A 22,422-nucleotide genomic window follows, 5' to 3' on the forward strand; every position below is an offset into this window, starting at 1 on the left:
TTATTAATTCAGTTTTCTAGGCTCTAACCTTCATCATCTAGCCTGTCACATACCAAGGTGATATTTAGAGGCTTCCTATTGTGATAAACTGATGGGTTCCTTATGTGGGTAGATTATAAGTAAACAGGTGTTGCCACATCTTAATAACACAACTATACAACTCATACTAAACAACACTGTTTTTCTTTTCCAGACATTTGGAGGTAAGATTGCACTATATTCATTTTATATACATAAAAAAATAAATGTACGCAGGTACCATTCAGTTATAAGAAAAAATTATTAATATGCTTAAGTGTGCACACTAATACTTAAAGTCCATTCTAATGAAAAAGAAGAAGAAATAATATATTTTCATTGTATTCCTCTGCGCAATTTCTACAGTACTTGGTCATAGTGGAGAGATTCTCCTTATAGTAAGAGCCATGCTTTTCATCTGCTGAGTTTCTAAGGAGGTCATAAAGCACCCTGGCTTCTTAAGAAAAAAATTCAAATAGTTTAAGTCATAAAAGCATCTAGCTCAACTTTGCTATTTCCAGTAGCATGGACCAATGCTTTAAACCTGGTTTTACTGGCATAGTTACATATTCCATTCGCTTTTGTCTTTGCAGTTCCACCAAAGATCTCCAACATCTCTTCAGATGTCACTGTGAATGAGGGCAGCAATGTAACCCTGGTCTGCATGGCTAATGGCCGTCCTGAACCTGTGATCACCTGGAGACACCTTACACCAACTGGTAAGCAGCCCTGTAGTCTTCAACATACCACATATTATTTAAGATAAACTTGTGCTTCTGAGATTCCATTGGATTGGAAAGGAAGGCATGTATCTGGTTATTAAAACCTTAATAGAATTGCAATAGGACTTATTTAGGGTCCTGCCTGGTCTTTGCTAATATTCATCTCTATAGAGTCTACAACCATTTCTTATTTCATTTTCAATAGAACATCACCTCAAGGCAACAAATACAGAAGAATTAAATGCATTAAATGACTTAGTATTAGGTCTAAAATATAGGCCAATTTTGTGCTTGAGTGTCTTGGGGCAATATTTGTATGAATTGGATTAACCTAGTTCTTTGTATGTTTTGTTTGTTTGTTTGTTTTGTGCTTTGCTTTCTAACTATGGTTTCCTAATGTGTAGCACCTTGTGAAGAAACCTTTCAGGAATAATACAAAATTGTTCTTGACTTCTGATGTCTTGTCCTTGGCATCTGGCTCTGTGAGTCCATCAGGCATGGACAAAGCTGCATTAGCTCATTTTGGGTCCCTAGCTATTAATGCAAATTCAGTCAAAGTCAGAAAAATCATTTCTCAGGAATTGTCTTCTTGTCCTCCCCTCCCCTTCCAATACCGTCACCTTCACCATAACTGAATTCTCAGGCCCTGCTCCTTCTTGAACTTCACTTAAATATTGTATCGAATTACTTGGGTCGACTGCATGCATACTTTCCTGCTCTACAGGTTACATTTTCTTAGATGTAATGGCATGGTTTTAGAAATGACACAGTCTTTGTAGAATAAAGGCTGCTATTTAATTTCTCAGGAAGAGGGACTATGGATCGATTATTCTTGTAAAGTGTAATTTATGTTGGTAGATAGCCCTCAAGTTTAATTGATTTATATCTTATAGTCTCTTAAAATTTCCTTGTAAAAGTATTTAGAGATTGAGTTCACAACATAGTCATTTTGGAATGAACGCCATAAAAAAGTTGTGCAAAGCAAGATATACATGGAAGCTATCCTGAGGCATTTCTAAGAGTCCAAGATGGTGTTTGCTTAAAGCATCTTTGAAAAGTGTATTTTGTGGTTGAGAATATGAGCCTCCATGTCATGTTAGGTATCTAATTAATTTTTCAAGTGAATTTGGATTAGCCTATGGAATGGTCTCCTTTTTTGGCAGCTATTCTTATTAAAGCCTTCTATTTTCTTAAGAGAACGTCACTCAAAACTCACCTTAATTGTTAATGAATGCAACTTGTCATTTATTGGCAATATATAAGAGCAATAAATGAGACATTTATTTGGAAGATCAATCTCAAACTCATTCCTTTCAGACCCATCTTATACTTTACGTGGGAAAAATGCATATGGAAGATTGTCTAAAGTGTGAACCTCTGGATATTGCACACCTTTCCCTTGGGTTAAATTAAACATCCAGAGCACATTCAGCCTGGATTGAATTATATGATCCCCCAATCCCACACCACCTACTTCTTTCCAGTATAGAATTGCTTTGACTGAATGACAATTTGGTATAAAAGCTATTGGCCCATATTTAAAGATGTTATTAAGAGATATACCTTAAAATCACTGCATTTACTATAATGTTGTTTTGAGAGATTATTAATTTTATTACATAGTTTCTTTTTGAAAAATACCCTTTGAAGAAAATCTTCTTACATATTTTTATTGCCCTTTTTCTAAGCAATGGATTGCTGGGATTTTTTATGAATTAAGTCTGTAAATTTTTATAAATGATCATGAGTCATGGAATTGACTGTTACTAAACTTAGAATCAAATTTATTTTGCCCATTCGTAAAAGAATATAGGAAATCATATATAAAGTGCATGTTAATCAAGTGGATTTTAAACAAACTGTGTGGGATTTTATGCCATCAAATTCATGCACAGACCATTCTCTTGATTTTCTCTTGTTTTATTGTCTCACCTGTAATTAATTTAAACATCTATATAAATATATTATTTATAGCCTCCTAGTTTCTTGTGGAACAAGTGGTAGGAAAAAAGAAGGGAAGGAAGGAAGAAAGATTATATTCAACTTATAATCAAGAAATGAATTACAATAATGAGAAGAATTTCTTTTTGTGTACTACTGGCTATTAAGCAGTTGGGGTTTTTTATCTTTTATTTCTATTTTATTTTGGGGGAAAACACTATTTATGACTGAACCGAAAGATGTATTTTTTTTATCCTTTGAGTTCAGAAAAATAATGAGATAGAATCAGAGCTTCAAGACTTTTTCCAGGCTAGGCTGCCAGTCTAGATCTTCATAGCTAACTCTAGTAAACTTTTCAATGATGATGAATATCTGATTTGAATCCTGAATAACCTGGTTATCCATAGTGTTTTAAAGTCAACAAAAGACCATATTTTCCCGTGTAAGGGAAGCATTTACATACACTCAGAGATCCCTAGAGACTTCATAATCAGCATGAAAAATCAGTGTACTCATAGAGATTTCCAGTAGTAAGGTGAGGGGATCAGCAAACTACAGTCTGTGAGACAAATACAGCCTGCTCCACTTCTGTACTGTCCACAGCTAAAACTAGGTTTTAGATGATTAAATGTTTGAAAAATATACAAAGAGGAATTCTGTTTTTGACGTGCAAAAAATTTGACATTCATATTTGAGTGTCCATAAAGTTTTACTGAAATACACCCACGCTTATTCATTCTCTTATTGTCTATGGTTGCTTCTGTTCAAAAACAGTAGAGTTGAGCAGTTGTAACAAAGATGGCTTGGCTCACAAAGTCTAAACTATTTTCTATCTGGCCCTTTAGAAAAGTTTGCAGACCGTTGCTCAAGACTATTGCTTGGGCACAAGACAAAGATTTTCTGCACTAATTTATGACCCCATGGGGCTCTGGGGATATTCTCTATTAAGTTCCTAAATACATCTCAAGGGAAAGAAACTTATTCTTAAATAATCCTTTATCTAGGCCCTCTCTGTAGGTCAAATTTTCTTCTGTCACATGCAAAACTAGCTCCCTGCTGCATTCACAGACTCAAGGGCAAACTCCAATTTCCCTTCCAAAGGGTATTAATTTACAGGCCCGCTCTTTCATCTCTTCCCATCTGACNTTACTGTTCTATAAAGGAATCTAGGCTTTTTTGTGGAAGGTTTGGCTTTTTTTTGGTTTTACATGTGTTTTTCCCTACTTTTCAAAACTTGGAAGCAGGCAGTGATCCTTTTCAGTCTATAACATGAAACCTTTCTTGGAGACACTCAAGAAGAGGCTCTGTTCCCTGTGTGACAGTAAAACTGCCTGCAACCTGTGGCCATGTGAGCAAAAAAATCCAGTAGCTTTGTTCAATTATTAATTGTGCCTTCAACAGTATAGAGTGTGACTGCCTTGCAGAGGAAATGTACCTGTAATTAGCTCGACCCCACAGGGACATCGAGCCATGAAAGGGGGAAGATTCCATGCAGGGTTCACACGTATGTGATTACCTGTCATTTGGTGACATAAGGGGGAGAAAAGGAAGAGGGTGAAAGGTGTATTTTTATGAAGAGAAGAATATTTATTAACTCTTAATTCATTTTTTTAATTTGGTCACACCATTTTGTTTCTCTTTATTTTGACATTTGAAATTTATTTTTGACATATACTGCAAGTGTTTTTAAAGAGGGAAGCTTAAAGAATGGTAAATTTTTTCAATATAGAAAAGCAAAACATATACCTGACTTAGAAGGAGGTGAAAGCAGTTGATGAATTCCATGGTTGCCTTATGCTTCTGACTTCTTAATTTTTCCTTTCTCTCCAGTTATTCTGTATAGTCAAAATGATATGTCACGTATGTGGTTGTTAAATGTGACCTATTTTCTCCCTTAATTAAGTTAGACTTTCATAATCTTGTAAGTCCTAGAGGGCAATTGCACCGTAACATGTATTTTCTATAGAGTGTTTGATCTCCCTTCTGTTAGTAATGCTCTTCCCATCTTCATTTAACTTTGTTTCTACATCTTTCTTCTCACATTCCAGAGGAAGTCCCTTTCTCAAGTGTACCTCATATGGTATCAGGATTGCCCAGGGTTACAGAAGGATTTTCTATGCATTTTGTTTCTACAAAGGTTTTTTTTTCTGAACCCTCGGTAGATTTCTATACCCTCCAAACTCAGGCACACTGAGGACTTAGCCCTTTAGGCTGAGAACAAATTAGCAGGTGCTGTAAAAATTCTCTTGTCCAAGCCAAAAGCCAGATTTGACATTAATATGGAGTATAAAAATCTCACTTAAATATTTTGTATTTTGAAAGAGTAGGTGGGAAAATTTGTGCTGGAAGTTGGTAAGAGACCTGCAGGGAGTCTGGAATCCCATTTCTCATTGGACGTTGGGTTTTAATCACATGGTCAGAGATTCCTTGTCACTTCTTTTCCAAATTTGAATCCTTGCCTGGTGAGATTCTTGAGTTGCATTAACTCTAGCCCTCTCTGTCTTTTAATATTATATGTTTACCAATTATAATATATGTAGCTTAGACTCTGCCCTCATGGGTTTCAGAGAACTACGTAATGTTAAACTCAACTCATTGCTTTAAGCTGATTTCCAGAAGTACATGTTGCAAGTAAATAACATCAACTCTTTTTAGTTAGCACACCAGAATTAGTATGACTTCATATTTCACACAGAAAACCTATGATCTACAGTGAAAGTTAGAAATTCTTTCTCTAGGGTTTTCTTGTATGGACCTTCCAGAAGATTCTTTGAGTTAATCTTAGTAGTATATGGATGTGGAAGAATCAAACTGATGACTTTGCTCTTCACTAGATAGTGATATTTTAAGTGAAAATAATGATTCAACCTATTACGTTGATTATATTCCTTTGTTTCTTGCATTTTAAAAAAGTCAGTTTTCCCTTTACAAAGAGCAGAAAAATAAATAAAAAATCTTTCTCTGTGTCTTTTCAATATCTTACTTGTATATAAGTTTTAAAATATGTTACCCATCCTCCCGGAATAATATCCAGATTAATCTTGATGTCCATCTCACAGTTTGTTCTTTTGGCAAAAAATGTTCATAAAATGTTCACTTTGTAAAAGGACAAAATGAATAGAGAGATAGACATGGTCCGTGCACAAATGGAGTTTATAGCTTAACAGGAAAGCAGAGCATTAAACTAATAATCACATGAATAGCCACTTAATTAGATTTATACAATATAAAGAAATATTATAGCATTCAATAAGACCATAAAACAGGACCATATAGCAAAATCTGCAAGGCCAGCAAAGCTCCTCTGAGGGGAGCTCATGCTGAGATGTTAAGGGTGAATATAACCTAACCAAGAAAAAAAGAAGAGTGAAAAATATCCCAGGCACAGAAGCAAGTGTATATAATAATGCATTTAGAAATCCAGGCAAGCGTCTTTTTGTAATATCATGATGTTAGTGTTTTTTATACTAATTTTTTTTTCTTTAAAACGATTTCTGTGTTCCCTTTCAAAGAGCAGAAAAAATAAAGAGAAATCTTCCTATATTTTATTTTCAGTACCTTACTTGTATATTGGTTTTAAATATGCAAAGTAGTATATACTAGTGTATATGCGACAGTATATACTGGTGTATATCCTAGGTCTCAGTGTAGCAGGTATAAAGGTAGTTATTTATGTGTGTGAATATCTTAAGCTTAGGTAAGAAGCATATTTCTTGCCCATGTAGGTGATTCCATAATAGCCTAATCAAGTAAATACAAATTCTTTCTCAGGAGAGAAAGTCTACTTTCTAAATTGCGTAATTTAGAAAATGAAGCTTCTAAAATTTAACCACATGATCACTGGCCTCCAATAACTGGAGAGACTCTTAGTAACTGACACTGGCAACTTTCAGCCATGGGAAGATCTCCACAACCAGATGTGCTGGTCATTCAGATAGTGTTGGACAAATGCTCTACCACCACCTCAGCATCCCATCTTACCCTACCCAGATTTGTCGTCGATGACCAGCGTACTCTTCCTGAAGAGAAACAAATCACCTAGATGTGTCCTTGGAGGACTAGCTTGGATTTGAGGGCTCCAGGACATTTTAGAAGCATGGGTCAGGAAGGGAGAGATAACTTAAGTACAAACTTTGCACATGACCTAAGAGAACAGAAATACAGAGTCCACATCTCTCAAAATCTCACAATTTCAAATATTTGTTGCCATTATTCCAAATAGTCTGTGTTTTACAGTTTAATAGATATTAAAAATAGAATTTGTCCAAAGTTATTATGAGAATTAAGAGAATGGGTAGGTAAAGTTCTTAGTACAGTGTCTGATATTACTGACATTATTTTTATTTATTTTAATTATTAGTCATCTATATATCAGCTTTATGTAGCGTAGTGGTAATTTGGGGGGAGACCGAGAATTTGATTGAAAACTTCAATGCTATCTTCATCCATTCCAACAAACAACAAAGATTTTTTAAATGTTCTCTCTCATCAAAACTTGTCTTAATATTTTATATATCATATTATGTTACATGACATTGCATCAACATACCCAGTTGTGGTGTTCCTTTTTTCAAAAGGACATGACCACATCTTATTAGGGAAAGATTTTCTAGCATGCCTTATTGATGTCTTCATTCTTTTCTTGGAGACAGTTTTCCTAGGGTCTGGCTATATAATGGCAAATGCCTTATTTGCTGTAGCTATATAGAACTTAAAGGTTGTGAATTACAATGCTTATTATTTTTTTACAAAACTGTTGTTACAGGTGATGATTATACCATAACACCAAAAAGAAAAAATGTACTGCGGTGTTCAGGAGTAAGCTATTGAAAGTAACAGCGGGGCTACACAATAAAAACAAAACAAAAGGAAACAGTAAATTATAGTTGGGAGAAACATATTAAGAAGATCAAAGTAATCGTAAAATTGTTGAAATGGGCTGATATTAGTACAGTGAAATTCATCAAGATAAGTGCAGGTTGATTTACTTGGGAGCCAAACAAATCACTATAGAATAGGAGACAATAGGCCTGGCATTGTATTTGATAAGGCTTACTTATCCAAGAAAAAGTCAGGGCAGGTTGTATAATTAACTTTGGAAACTTGACTGTGAATGTCAGCTACAGTCTATCCTAAGATCCCTCATGAGGTGTCAGAGTAGGACTGACTTAGATCCTTGCTAAGACTGGCAATCCTGGGTCCCATGAATCAAGGCATTTACTCCAGGTGTTCAGAAGCAAAGGGGTCAAAGGACAAGTTTAAAGTAGGAGATACAAATTGTCTAAGCCAGAAATTTGAGGGTGATCCTAGCCTCTTTTTCTTTTCCCCAGCAATAATTCATTTGACACATTGTCTTGATTCTACCTCCTTACTGGCTATCAATCCATTCTTCTTTTCCCATTGTCATTGTCACAATATAGTTAAGCCAGCATTCTTCTCACCTGAATTTCAATAATTTTCCAGTTGGACCCCTTGCTACTAGACATTTCCCCCTAAAACACTATTTCTAAGTGTAAAATTGGTTGTTAATTTTCCTACCTAATTTCCCAATTTTCCAATGCCCTTGGGATAAAGTTCAAATTACTTAGCATAGCCTTAAAGCCCTTCATTCAACATCTCCTATGCCTGCGATGGGGACTAAAATTCTGCCTATCTAACAAACACCCAGGTATAATATGGTTGCTGTGTGTCGATGCACCACATTTTAACCATCATCTTGGATTTTGAGATCAAAATAGATTGAAAAGTACTGGAATGCATAAATAGCCTAGCACAAAGAAACACCTAGGTAAGTCCCACAATGTATGCACTACGCATCAAATATTGTTACAATGTTTTATATTAATTTCCCTGTACCACCCCAGAAATTCTGAGATGATTCAGAGAATAATAAAAATATTTATAGTCTTGAGAAATAGGATTGATCCTTGCCTATCAAGGTTGGACCAGGATCAGCATTACCTTGGAACTTTACAGAAATGTAGACTATTGGGCCCTATTCCAGACCCACTGAATCAGGATCTGCATTTTATCAAGATCCCTTGGTGGTATGTATGCACATTAAACTTTGAGAAGCCTTGGGCTAGTGGTGAAGAGTCTTTCTTTATATGCAGAAAAAGCTGCTTTCCTAAGTACATAAAGTGTAGAAATGTAAGAACTTTCCCACTTTCCTACAAACTAGTAATCCTAAATTTCACCCATTTCTTTCTTCTCTCCAAATGTATTTCTACCAAGAAACCAGAAAAAAACAAATGCTGTAAGGGTGAGGGTAAAGTTAACAATACTGAACCATTGAATATTTATCACTTGTAAAGGAGAATATCTGATGCTTTACGTACCCTATCTGATGCTGCTAAATATTGCAGGAAAATTTAGCCTAGTATACGAAGAAATACTGCCTAAATGACAGGAGCCGCTTTTCTCATCCACTTTTATAGTGGCTTTATCTGCAAAATGCAGACAATATTATGTGCCCTGCCCGCCTCATGCTGTTGCTTTGGGAGATCAAATTAGATAATGAATATGAAAGTAGTTTGAAAAGTGTAAGTTTCTCCACAAATGTAAGCAATTAAGAGAAAGACTGAGGTGGTGGAAGGAATGAATACAGAATTTAGAGTCAGAAAACCCTGGTTTGGGTCTCTGCTCTCTACCATTTACTTTTTGGGGAGTTGTTGGGTAAGTACTTTAAGCTCTCTGCTTTCCATCCATAAAATATGAATATAATGCTTGCTCACCTGCCAGGATTCATATGTTGTCTCCAGTGATATAATGTATATGGAAATGATTTATTAATGATAAATCATTATTCAAGTGCTCGTTGTTATAACAGTTATCTTAGATTCTGCAAGGCAAATACTGACTTAAATTACAGTAGTCATTTTTGTTACTATTTGGATAGTAGAAAGGACTAACTGCAAGACTATAAAGCACTCCATTTGACCAAAATAAGTAATAAAACCAGAGTCTCTAGATAGTCTAAAGCTGTGGTTCTCAGACTGGGGTCCCTAAACCAGAAGTATCAGCATCATCCATGAACTATTAGGAACTGCAAATTATCAGAATCCCCCCTCCCCCTCAAAACCAGACCTACATGAATCAGAAAGTCTAGCCCTAGGGATTTGTAGTTTAACAAGCCCTCCAGGTGATTCTGAAGCACAGTAAACTCTGAGAACTCCTACACTAAAAATATACCTTTTTTGAGATAGGACTGTATGCTATTTTTTACCAAGCATTAGTATAGGAACTTGAGATTCTTTCTGTGTATAAAAAATCAATAGAAATGTTTTGATGACCTGAGGGGTGTGCATGTGTGTGTGTGTGTGTTGTTGTTGTTGTTAAGTATGGTGTGCATGTTTAAAATGTATTTGAGGGACACCTGGGTGGCTCAGTTAGTTGAGCATCTGACTCTTGATTTTCTTGATTTCAGCTCAGGTCATGATCGCAGGTCATGGAATCGAGCCCCGGTTGAGCTCCCTGCTGAGCATGGCACCTACTTGGTATTCTCTCTTTCTCCCCTTCTCTCTCCGCCTCTCTCTCCTGCTTGCACTCTCTCTTTCTAAGAAAACTTAAATAAATTAAAAAAAAACCTATTTGATATATAAATGCACTATCACATCTCTGTGGTTTGTATTTTTTATCACTTTAGATAAAGAAATTTAGAAGTTTAACAACTGCATAGAAATTTCCACTTTGTCTTTTTCCATCTACAACCTGATGATGTTGGAGACTAACATATCACTTAAAATGTTCACACATTCTGAAATCCTCATCCTTCTCTAGGAATATTAATTTTCAGATCTCCCAATGCACCAAGGCTGCAATTAATTCTAATAAAACAAAGAAATCTCAATAGGTGACTCAAATGGGGTGGTCCTGCCTATGGAAGACATGCCAGCAAAATTACTCCATGTCATTTATGAAGTATTAGTGAGAAGCAGAATCCTTTACAAAAACTACCTTGCTGTTTTTATGTGTCATCACCTACCTCATTTTTTGGATCAAATCAGGTGTTTTTCTCAAGTTGGTCAATAATTAAAAAGCCCAGAACCCTTTGTGAAATCACATGATTGTTAAATTGTGACTGCCGTTGACTAAAGTGTTAAAATCTAATGAAGGGACGAGTAAAGGGAAGAAAATCTTTAATAATTCAGTTGGCAAATATCAATGCAAATCAGATCTAATTCTTCAAGGTATTCTAGTAATAAAAACTGAAATGTCAGTCTTTGAATGACATCAATTTTTTTTTTTGGCCTGGTCACTGAGGCTTTATGCTGTTTTTACTGTGGAAAAACAGATCCAGATTGGGGAATGGGGATTTGAAAGGCAGACAGGAAAACAGTTACTGAAAGTTAGTCTTCATAAAGCAAGGAGGGGATATTCTGCATTGTAAAAACATTCCTACCACCCAATAATTAGGTTGATAGAGCCATGGGAAAACTACTTCTGTGCAACAAGTTATATATTCCAGAATTTCACCTTAGAAAAAGAGTCATTCAAAATATAACATATGAAACTGAGGACCTGGCTGCCCATAGCTTAGAGTCACTTCATCTGAATACAGAGGTGGGTAATTCTTTGGATCACTCTGGGCTTTAGTGAGCTTACTTTAGTAGGCATCTGGAAGAAGACAGGTGAAGAAATCATCTTGTTCCTTGATAAGAAAAGAGGCAAACGTCTTTTATTTTCTAGCAAACTAATTAATTTTGATGACTATTTTTATTGCACCTGTAATGACTTCTATATGCCCACTTACTTAAAATAAGTAAATAAGCCCACTTATTTTTGTTTAAACTGTCAGTATAGTGTATTAGTTGGAGTGGGCTGCCATAACAAAATAATCATAGGTTAGAGAACAGAAATTTCTTAAAATTCTGCATGCTAGAAGTCCATGATTAAGGTGCAGTGTGGTCAGGTTCTGGTGAGAGCTCTCTTCCTGACTGGCAGAGGGCCAGCATCTCACTGTGTGTTCACCAGACCTCTTCCCACAGAGAGGAAGAGCAAGCATACTCTCTGATGCCTCTTATTATAAGGTCCCTTAATCCACCATTAGCCTCCCATGACCTTCTCTAAAACTAATTACTTCCCAAAGGCCCCATTTCAAAATATCATTACATTGTGGGTTAGGGCTTTAACATGTGAATTTTGAGGGAACACGGTTCAATCCATAGCAGGTAGTATCTAATCTCATGATGCTGACCACCTGGACTTCTGGCTGGCTATCTTTCTCTGACTTCCTGAGCACCTGAGGTTTGCAATGGCTCTGTTCTCACATTTCTTTAAGACTAGATATATCACAGAGTTAAATCCTCTCTTAAACTCAGGATATCCAGCCATGATCCAGAGACCAGATAGGAATGGTATTATTAGTCTATTGCTTGCTCCCCTTCCTGATGTCTTATCACCAGAGGAAATCCCAGGTGTCTCCTCCTTATGGAGAATGCCAAAGAACCATAGGAGACCCAAAGCATGTCCCATTTGGTTATTCTTGTAACATTCCCAGCCCTGGTTGAAAGGAAAATTTGTTTCAATGATGCATGTAGCTGTAACTCCTATTATTGGCAGTTCTGTTGCTGACTTTTGGTAGGAAAAGGTGATTCCCCCAGAACATTAGGAACAGAGGCTGACTCTGCTGCTGAGTGGATCAGGGTCTATGCTGTGGCTAGTGTGTAATGTTGCTAAGCCTTTAAGAATTTCTGTGATTTCTCACTCAGCTTTTCCATGGTGTGGCACTGCCAAGAAAGTGTCTGGAAGTTGCAATAACCCATAATCTTATTTATCAGGCTGTGTAAGGGTGGGTGAGTGGGTGACTACAGAAGGTGCGAAGGGCTGCTAACATGGCCAGCCTATAAGCATCACATCTTGCTTCTGATCTGATCCTAACAGCATCTTCTTACTAGAGATAGGCTAAGAGTTGCTTTAACAGATCCAGAAAATCCATCTGTGATATCAGCTGCTTAAGGTGGTACCTTTCTGAGTTTAAACAGATTCTCAATATCCAGTGAAACATCAAGATAAGGAATTTGTTCCTTATTTTTCTTTGCAGCTTCTTTATTATACAAGTAAGCTCCATGATATTTGTATAAACAAAAATGATTATTCATATCTTTTTTCACCACAAGTACCTTTGCTGTTACCATTATTACTACATTCTACTACAACTAGTAATAACCTTATTAGTTTCAAGTACTATTGTCAGTGATGGAATGCCTACATGCCAGTCGCATTTACATTCCGCATTTGTAATTGCTAATTTTTTAATTTTTTTGAGTTTGTTTTTTTGTTTATTGAGAGAGAGAGAGAGAGAGAGAATCCCAACCAAGCTCCACACTGTCAGAGCAGAGGCCGACGTGGGGCTCTAACCCACAAACCATGAGATCATGACCTGAGCCAAAATCAAGACTTGGATGCCTAAGCAACAGAGCCACCCAGGCACCCCTGTAGTTGCTAACTTTTATGGGACCTATTGGGCAATTACCCATGAGTAATTCCATGAATTTTCAGACCCCATTGCCAAGGAGCATTCCTGGCTTTGATGAAGGACAAAGAAAAATCTACAAGATATCAATAGGTTCTCTGTATGAATTTGTCTCCCTGTTGGCCTTTCACAGGAAAACAACCAAACATACAATAAGTGATAAAAAGATATAAAGTGATATAAAGAATGTATTTATTCATACATTTCTATGTTTATATACACACATTTGCTTATATTATTTACCCTGTAGATTTTTAAAATAAATATTCGAATATCTTGCAATTTCTCAACTTACATCAGTAAGAAACTAAGGTACAAAGCTGCATTCCTAAGACACAGTTATAGTCACAAATCACAGTTTCCCTTAATAAAGTTCGTGAAACTATTCTGATATCTGCACCATCAAAATACATCCATGTATTAGTTTTTTAGGGCTACCATGGCACATTACTACCAGCATAGTGGCTTAAAACAGAAATGTATTCTCTCATTGTTCTGGAGGCCAGTGGCAGAGTCAAGGTGTCAACAGGGTAACACTCCCTTTAAAGGCTCTGGGGAGGTTCCTTCCTTGCCTTTTCTGGTTTCTCATGGATCCTGGAGTTCCTTGGCTTGCTGCAGCATAGCTCCAATCTCTGCCTGTGTCTTTACATGGTCTTTTCCTCTGTGTCTTTGCATCTGGGTGTCTCAGCTCTCCCTTTCCTTTCTCTTACAAGGGTACCAGTCTCTGGATCTGAGTTTCATCCTAAATCCAGGATGATCTCATTTCAAATGCTTCAATTAAATACCTCTGCAAAGACTCTTTTTCCAAATCAGTTCACACTCACTGGTTCTGAGGGTTAAGACTTGAACGACAAATCTTGTTGGCAGCTGCATTCAATCTACTACAAACTGTTCTGCAAAGAAAAAAAAAATCTTAGAGAATACTGAGATTCAAGTGGAACAAACCCAACTGACTTTTGAAAGGCAAAGTGTGGGAAGCTCTGGGTATTGCCATATTCAAATCAAATGTAATTAGATCTTGCCTTTATTATCAAGTGATCTGAGGAGAAGAGATTTTATATGCCACGCAGATATAAAATCTCTGAGTTTGCCTATTAGGACCAAGGTCTTTATAGAAAAACGTAAAGGAAGTACACATTGTTGCTAAGAAGATAAAATTAGGAAGTAGGACAACCTGGCTTTGAGTTTTAGATATGATCTGCTAACTGCGTGGCCATGGAACAATGACTTCCTTCAGCCACATAGTGACCTACAAAATAAGGGGGAGGAGAATGTAACATTCTCATTATTGTTGTGGTTGTTAAGGAGACAGTGTTCATAAAGCACTTCTCACAGTACCTGACCTCTTAAGCTCTTAATAAAAATAGTGGCTGTTATTGTTGTTCCATTAAAATTTCTAATGGAAAAAGGTATGGCCTGTGTGCAAGGGCACCAATCTGCAAGTGGCCCCACTATACAAACAACCAGAAAAAAAAAAAAAAGTAAAAGAAAAAGAAAAGGAAAAAAGAAAGAAAGTCAACTAACAATGACACATTTTCATCTTTCCTTCACACCAGTGCTTTAGCTGGAGAGGAATTTTTCCATGTCTTAACTGGGCTTGAACACAGTGAAATGATGGATCTTGTTCCTTCAAACATTGCTTATAATAGATCTGTCAGATGTCCTATTTAAACCCTAATGGTTTTGCAAATAGCAAGGCTTATGAAACACTCAAATTTGAGGTAAAAACGAAATATCCAACATAATTCAGAGGCAAGCAGTCAATGCAAGTTTAGGGTAAAATGTCAGCAGAGAGGACATTTGTCTACAGTTAGAAACAGAAGCCCCATCTGCTCGGCCGGTGTGAACTTTCTTCCTATCTGAACATCCTGTCCACACAACTGTAACCTCCAATACCTCTTGACCAGTATCTCTTTCCTGACCTTAGTCGTACTTTCCCTTATTCAGCGGGTGCCTTGTGATATTTTTTCTAGGGGATGCTTTCCTGTTTCTGTAGCAATGCACAGAGAGATGCAGGGTACATGGTGTAGCTGGGCAGTCAGCCAAATGTACACATTCAAAAGGCCTGTCAGATGGCATCCAAAGTTTCTTCCAGCCTGGCTTTCTGCCTCTTCATTTCTCCTTCCTAATTTCCTTTTGTGTTATCCACTGTCTGGCACTGGGAAAATATTCTCCATCATTTTCTTTCTTCCTGTTATGTTCTAACTTCAAGTTGTTCTAATACTCTAAGTCAAGGCCTTAAGAAGCAGAAGTCTAAGTAACTCCCATCACTAGGGCACAAGTACCAGTGCTGTGGGCAACTGCCAGCTTAGCCCTTTTCTCTCTGGCTTGGACCCCTTGGTTCAATACTGGTAGAGGTTCTGTATGTAATTACTTTCTTTAATCTCATGAACTATGGTAGTCTTCATTTCAGTATCACTGTACCCAGCATATATTAATAGAGACTATTGCTTCCAAAAATTGGAAGCCAAAGAAAAAAGTCAGAAAAGGAGAGCATTATGATGATGAGTCATTGTTAAGGGAGTGTGGTAGACAGAAAAATATTCACCTGAGATGTTTACATTCTCATCTGCAGAACCTGGGTGTATGTGTGAGTGTCATGTGATGAGCACATGGGATGTCCTTGATTTCTGGTATTATGAACCTACTATATGGATGCATTATTTTCCTTCCCCAACACTTGATAAGATGCGAGTTGCTTGGAGGAAGAGCCAGTATCTTTTTTCACTCCCCTTCCCCATATGTTATACCTAATAATACTTTGTAGACTAGAACCAGGTTCTCACCAAATACTCAATGAATATATATTATGAAAGGAACTTTGCAGATATGATTAAGATTTGAGAGATGGGGAGAATATTCTAGGTTATCTGGGTGAGCCCAATATAATCAGAGAGGCCAGAAACAGAGGAAAGCAAGAGGATTAGAGTGAGACAGGAGATATGATCACAAAGGCAGAGGTTACAATCAGAGAGTAATTTGCAGATGCCACACTGCAGGCATGAAGATAGAGGCGGGGCCATGAGCCAGAGACTGCAGGCAGCTTCTAGAAGCTGGAAAAGGCAAGGAAGCAGATTCTCTCCTAAAAAGCCTCCAGACAGAATGCAGCTCCACTGACAGTTTGATTTTAAGCCCCATAAGACCCATTTTGGGTATTCCACCCTCAGAACTATAAGTGGCTTATTGTTTTAAGGCACTACATTTATAGCAATTTGTTATAGCAGTGATAGGAAACTAATGCAAGGAATGGGCCCTTACAGTTGTTCCTTGCCAGACACATAATTATGTAAAATTAGTTTAAGTTTTTTCAGGGGAAAGAGGATACTGGACATGCCTGTACAGAGTTACATGCTTTGGCATTCTGGGTAACTGAAATGCTCTGACCAATGATACCATCATCTGATTTATTACTGGTGACTCATATTCAAAGAATTGTATTTTGATAAAATATAATACAAATATATGCTAAGAATACTTTTTTCCTTTCCCTTCCTTTTTTAAAAAAAAAAAAAATCCACAAAGCTCGGCCTTAAGTTAATCTTTGTGATCATCAATTATCATTGTTCCATCGAAGCACAGAAGCATCTGCTTGTAGTAACATTTCCAAGTGACAAACAGGATATAAACCATCATTTATTATGATACAGTGCCTAGTCTGTCTGTTAAACCAGAACTTTGGGAACACTGCCTGTTTCAGAATTAAAATGCACTAATTTTAGGTATTTCCCTTGAAATGTCCTGGAAAGTGATAGGATGGGAGATAAAAGGAGGTGTCATACTTACTATTAAGTGCAACTTTTAAAATACTGAAACTAGAATTCACCATCTTCTAGAACAGGGGTTAGGTAAGCAGTTGCTTTGTTCCAGTATCATGTGATGAGCACATGGGACGTCCTTGATTCCTGGTGTTATGAACCTGCTATACAGATGCATTATTCCCCCCCCCCCAACACTTGATAAGATGTGAGTTGCTTGAGGAAAGAGCCGGTATCTGTTTTCACTCCCCTTCCCCATGTTATACCTAATAATGCTTTGTAGACTAGAACCAGGTTCTCAGCAAGTACTCAATGAATAAATAAACTGATGAGGACTTTCTTAAATAACAGCAGCTAACACTGGTCTGGCACTCGGCGTACAGGTGCCTCCCCACCCACGCTTTCCTACCCATGCTTTGGTTGGTGACCCAGATGCTGCATGAGGTAGGCATCCTCATCTGAGAAGACACAGTGCTGGTGTATGACGACTCTGGAGTTGGACAGCCAGGTGGAATCTGGGTTCCATCATCTCTCATCTGGGAGACTGTGGAGGAAATGTACTTCAGCTCCTCAAGCCTCAGTTTCCTCATCTGCAAAAAAAAAAGAGGGGGGGAAGATAAGAATAGGATGCATCTCACTGTGTTCTTATGAAGATTAGGGAAGCAGTGCCTACAGGATGTCCTAAGCTGGCACCTGGCACTTATTAGGGATTCTGTGTCATGGATTACTACTATTCTCAGTTGGTGGAGAAGAAAAAGGAAGACCAAGGGCATAAAATGACTTACCCAAAGTCCCTAATAACAAAATGGAAAATCCTATTTTTTTCCTTCTATAATGTATAAATATCTGAGTGTTCAGAATCTGTTTTTTCACCTCTCTTCTTTTTTCTTTGTTGTCTTTTCTCAGCACACTCATTCTTTCCCTCTCTCTCCTACACACACACACACACACACACACACACACACACACACACCTGCACACTAGCTTCGATTGCTGTGGAAAAGCACTGGGGAACTCCACATGTCCCTGTCAGGAACCTGCTAATGGCAGATGACAGCTGTGCAATGACAGAAGCTGTGTGCTTCAGGGGCAAGTCCCCTGCAGAGAGGAGCGGTTTCACATCCAGCCCTAAAAAGGCAGTCGGCTTTATCCTTCCTCTGTGAGCCTGTGGCCATCTCCCTACCCACCAACCACTGTGCTCATACAGCGGTTGGTTTACCTGCCCTTTATAAACCCTGTTAACTCCAGGAAATCAGAAACCCCCCTCTGCAGAAGGGGTTCACCAAATTACTCTCAGGCTACAAGGAGGCAAGTCTCCCTTCTCACTTCCAAGCCTTAGAGACAGAGATCAGTATCTTGTCAAATGAAAGCAGCCTTGAGGATTTGAATCATTCTCTTATCCTTCTCTCCCTCAAGCTCATCCTCCAAAGCATGCTCTCTAATTTATGATATGATGGGGACCACATATTGGGATAAGCACGGCATATTAGCTCTGCAGGAGCTGCCAAATAGGACAGTATCTATTTCGTGACTTAGGTTTTGAGGAGAAGAGAATTTGACAAATGGTCCATCTCCCTGGAGGATGAGAAAATGGCAAGTTGGCTAGCCAGAGAAGAGGATGATAAAGACAAGAGAAACACAGACTGGTATTCGGTTTTCAAAATCTCTCTTTACATGAAGGGAAAAGAAACATGGTTCAAGTTGCAAATCCTGCTGCTTCTGATCTGGAAGATTCCTGTCACTGAATGTGCAGCCAAACAGCTCTCTACACAGGGGCTGATCTCAAAGCCTCCTCATCATTGCCCACACCCCAATCCTGGCATCACTTTGCAAGGGATTTGTTTTGTATTTGCAATGTTAACACTCTGAGCAGGGGAAAGATGCCAGCCCTGTGAGCAGCAAGAACACAGCTTGGTAATTGGTTTTTAAACGCTTTTTTGCTTTAAATTGATACCATGGATCTTTCATTTTTCCTCCCTGGAGGAAATTCAATCTTTTATTTTTTGAAGGGTGAATTTTCCTTGTCTTATGAGAATTAAGAGACGGACTTGCCATTTCTGGTTAAGAAAGAACTCTAATAGAAGATGCACATTATCCTACCAAGCAGGCTGCTGGACAGAATCTCAAACAAGGGCATGGAATATTGAGTTCCAATTCAGACTGTCCCTGACACTCTGTGACCTCAGACAGACTACTGTTCCTTTCAGAGAATCTCAGACTTTTACGTAGTGCTCACCTTGGAGATTTCATTTAAATACAGATTCTGATTCAGCATGTCCCCCAGGGACCTGGAGTGGTGAATCCAGGCTCCCTGGTGATGACCATGCTGCTGGTCCATGGATCCATTTTGAGTAACAAGTCTCAAAAAAGTTGTTTCTCCAAGTGTGGTCTACTGACCACCCAAAGTCCTGCCACAGCGCCTTCCAATATTTTTCCTGAGTCCAGCATCCTCTGACTCTATAGACACTATTTCAATTATATCTCTACTGGCTTATTCCACTAGTCCCAACTTCTACTTTCCACCCCCTCTATTCCTTACCCAGCAATCAGTGCATTCTTTTAAAAATATAAATCAGATTATATCATTCCTTCAGTTCCAATTAAAACCCTCCAGTGATTTTCAGAATCTCTTGGAAGAAAATCCAAGGACTATTATGGCCCTTCATGATTAGCCACTCTCTATTACCCCATCTCCTACCATTCTCCTTCTCTCACTAGCTCTATCTCAGTGGTTCTCAAGTAGGGGCAGTTTTGTCTCCCAGGGGACATTTGGCATGGTTGGAGACATTTTTGATTGTCACAGCTGGTTGGGTATAACCAGTATCTAGTGGGTAGAGTTTGGGGAAGCTACTGAAATCCTACAATGTACAGGAAAGCCCCACATAAGAAAGAATTCTTTAGTTCAAAATATCAATAGTTCTCCTGTTGAGAAACCCTGCTCTAACCACATTGCCGTGCGTTCTCTTACTCAAGATTACCAAGCTTCCTCTTACCTCAGAGCCTCTGCATTTGCTGTCCACCTTATGTCTCAGACTATATGTGTACATACATACACATGCACATATACACATATACATCCATGCACACATAAGTATACACACACAGTCATTTTTATCATGAAAGCTTCAGTTTGAATACAGCATCCTAAGAAAAGCCATCCCTGATGCCTTTAGCTAAAAAAAGCACACTCTCCCTGCTACTTTTTTGTCACAGTGCTATTTTGTTTCCTTGCAGCACTGTCACTATTTGAAAGATTATTTTTTTAGTTCTTTAATCTTTATTTATTTTTGAGAGAGAGACAGAGAGACACACACAGAGAAACAGAACTCAAGAAGGGGAGGGGCAGAAAGAGGGAGACACAGAACCTGAAGCAGGCTCCAGGCTCTGAGCTGTCAGCACAGAGCCTGATGCAGGGCTCGAACTCACGGTCTGCAAGATCATGACCTGAGGTGAAGTCAGACACTTAATGACTGAGCCACCCAGGTGCCCCTGAGAGTTTATATTTGCTTATTTATGATATTTTTTTATCTGTAACCCCACAATAGAATATAAGTCCCATGAAGGTATGTACTTTTTTCATCTTACCCACTGCCATATCCTTGGTGACTCTGCTGTACCCTAGAAGGGTCCCCAGGACGTTTTTATCACTCAAAAATATATGTAGAATTAAAATTACCAAAGGAGTGAATGTACAACTAAATCTACTTGGGTGTATATTTTTAAACATGTAGAATTCTAAGCCCTACTGCAGACTTACGGAAACACAATGTCTTAGGTGTGGGGTCCAGGAGTCTACATTTAGACAAACTTTCCTTGTGATTTCTGTACACACTGGAGTGTGAGTTCCACTGGGCTAGGTAATAACAAATAACTAACTTTTATGACTCAGAGAGGTGCTCACATGCCAGATTGCACACAGACCCACTTCTCTTCTGTCCTGCTGGAAAAAAGTCAGGAGCCTTGTCTTTGGTTTTATCTCTGGATGGAAAGGAAACTCCAGAGCATGACTGACCCGGAACCCCATCCATCCTTACCTTGAGTTTGAATAAATCTTGTTTATTTTTCTTGAAAGTTGAAGGGATAGTAAAGGAAGGGAAGGAGATAACACTTCATAAAAAAATAGTAATAAAGTGAGAAGTGAATAAAAGCTAAACAAAAAATATGAATTTAACCTTGCGATAATGAGTATCATGAGGACTTTAAAAAATTGGTGAGAATGTTTTTGCCCACAGCCATGCCAGTGCCTGTGCTATTCACAGACAACCAAAAAGCTTGTGAGTGGTTTTATGCATAAGGCTAATGAGCCGTCCATTTCCCATCTCAAGTTGACATCATCGTTTTTAATGGAAGGAAAGGACTGTATTTATTCCTGTTACGTGCAATCTTAGTAGATTTGTTTTATTGTTGAAGTATTATAACAAGGCAATGATCTTGAAATTCTTGTTAGAATAGTCTAAACAAAACATCAATTTCCTGAAGACTTTTCTTGAAATAAAAGGTGATGCGAGATTATCTGCGTATGTCAGTTCAGAAGTGGGGTTTACCCTTTGGATACCATTCTACCATCTACCTATAAATAACAGGTAGAAAAATTCAATGTGTGATCATTATTATTACTGTTATTTTGTAGTTTAGCCATTTTAATGTTTAGTTATAATCAGTAAAGTTGACTGTCATTTTCTTTTCCAGATGCTTCAAATTTTCATCAATACTTTTAATTTTTTGGGATAAGTTTTTAATCAATTATGAATCCACTTTGTCATAATCCATAATCTGTGATGACCATTCATATTTCCCCAGAGACAGATCACCACTGCTTCCTAGAAAATTTAAAAATATACAGGTTTCTGCACCAGATCTTAATAAATACCCATTAATTTTATGGGAAAATTGGATCTTGGAGTAGGTCATTGGTGATCGACTATAATTTATCACCTTTCTCAATTTTTTATTGAATGACTCTTCTGCCCTAAGAGTAACATGTAAACTCAAGTGAACTAATATACTTTCTTATTTTACTACTTTCTCCTCCCATCCATCAACCCAGTACAACATTGGTCATTAAATAGGTGATTGGGGAAAAAAAGTCTGAATCTGTTCCTAAAACTTACTATCTTCTGAACACCCTCTGTAATATATAGTTCCTTTATATTTTAAAGTTTATTTATTTTTGAGAAAGAGAGAGTGTGTGCAGGGAAGGAGTAGAGAGAGAGGGAAACAGAGAATCTGAAGCAAGCTCTGCACTGTTAGCACAGAGCCCGATGAGGGGCTCAGACGCATAAACAGTGAAATCATAACCTGAGCCTATGTTGGAAGCTCAACCACTTGAGCTGCCAGGTGCCCCTATAGTTCCTTTAATTCACTAACAACAAAACATAAGAGAAATGATTAAGAATTTTTGGTGTCTTTTAAACAGAGAAGACACTAATGGTCTGTGATATGGAGTAATTATCACCAGCATCATTAACAAACATTCCTTGAGTAGCCTGCCTGTATCATGTGCCAAGCAGTT

General features: G+C 37.8%; 1 protein-coding gene across 1 annotated transcript in view; it reads left to right on the forward strand.

Annotated features, from left to right (window-relative positions):
- Positions 1 to 22,422, forward strand: part of LSAMP (limbic system associated membrane protein) — a 423,147-nt gene that overhangs the window by 179,455 nt on the left and 221,270 nt on the right. The window contains exon 9 of the mRNA XM_077771862.1: positions 612 to 737. Coding sequence (XP_077627988.1) covers positions 612 to 737 — 126 coding nt within the window. The remainder of the gene's footprint in view (positions 1 to 611; positions 738 to 22,422) is intronic.

Source organism: Crocuta crocuta, unplaced genomic scaffold (assembly GCF_008692635.1).
Source record: "Crocuta crocuta isolate KB4526 unplaced genomic scaffold, BGI_CrCroc_1.0 scaffold56, whole genome shotgun sequence".
NCBI lineage: Eukaryota > Metazoa > Chordata > Mammalia > Carnivora > Hyaenidae > Crocuta > Crocuta crocuta.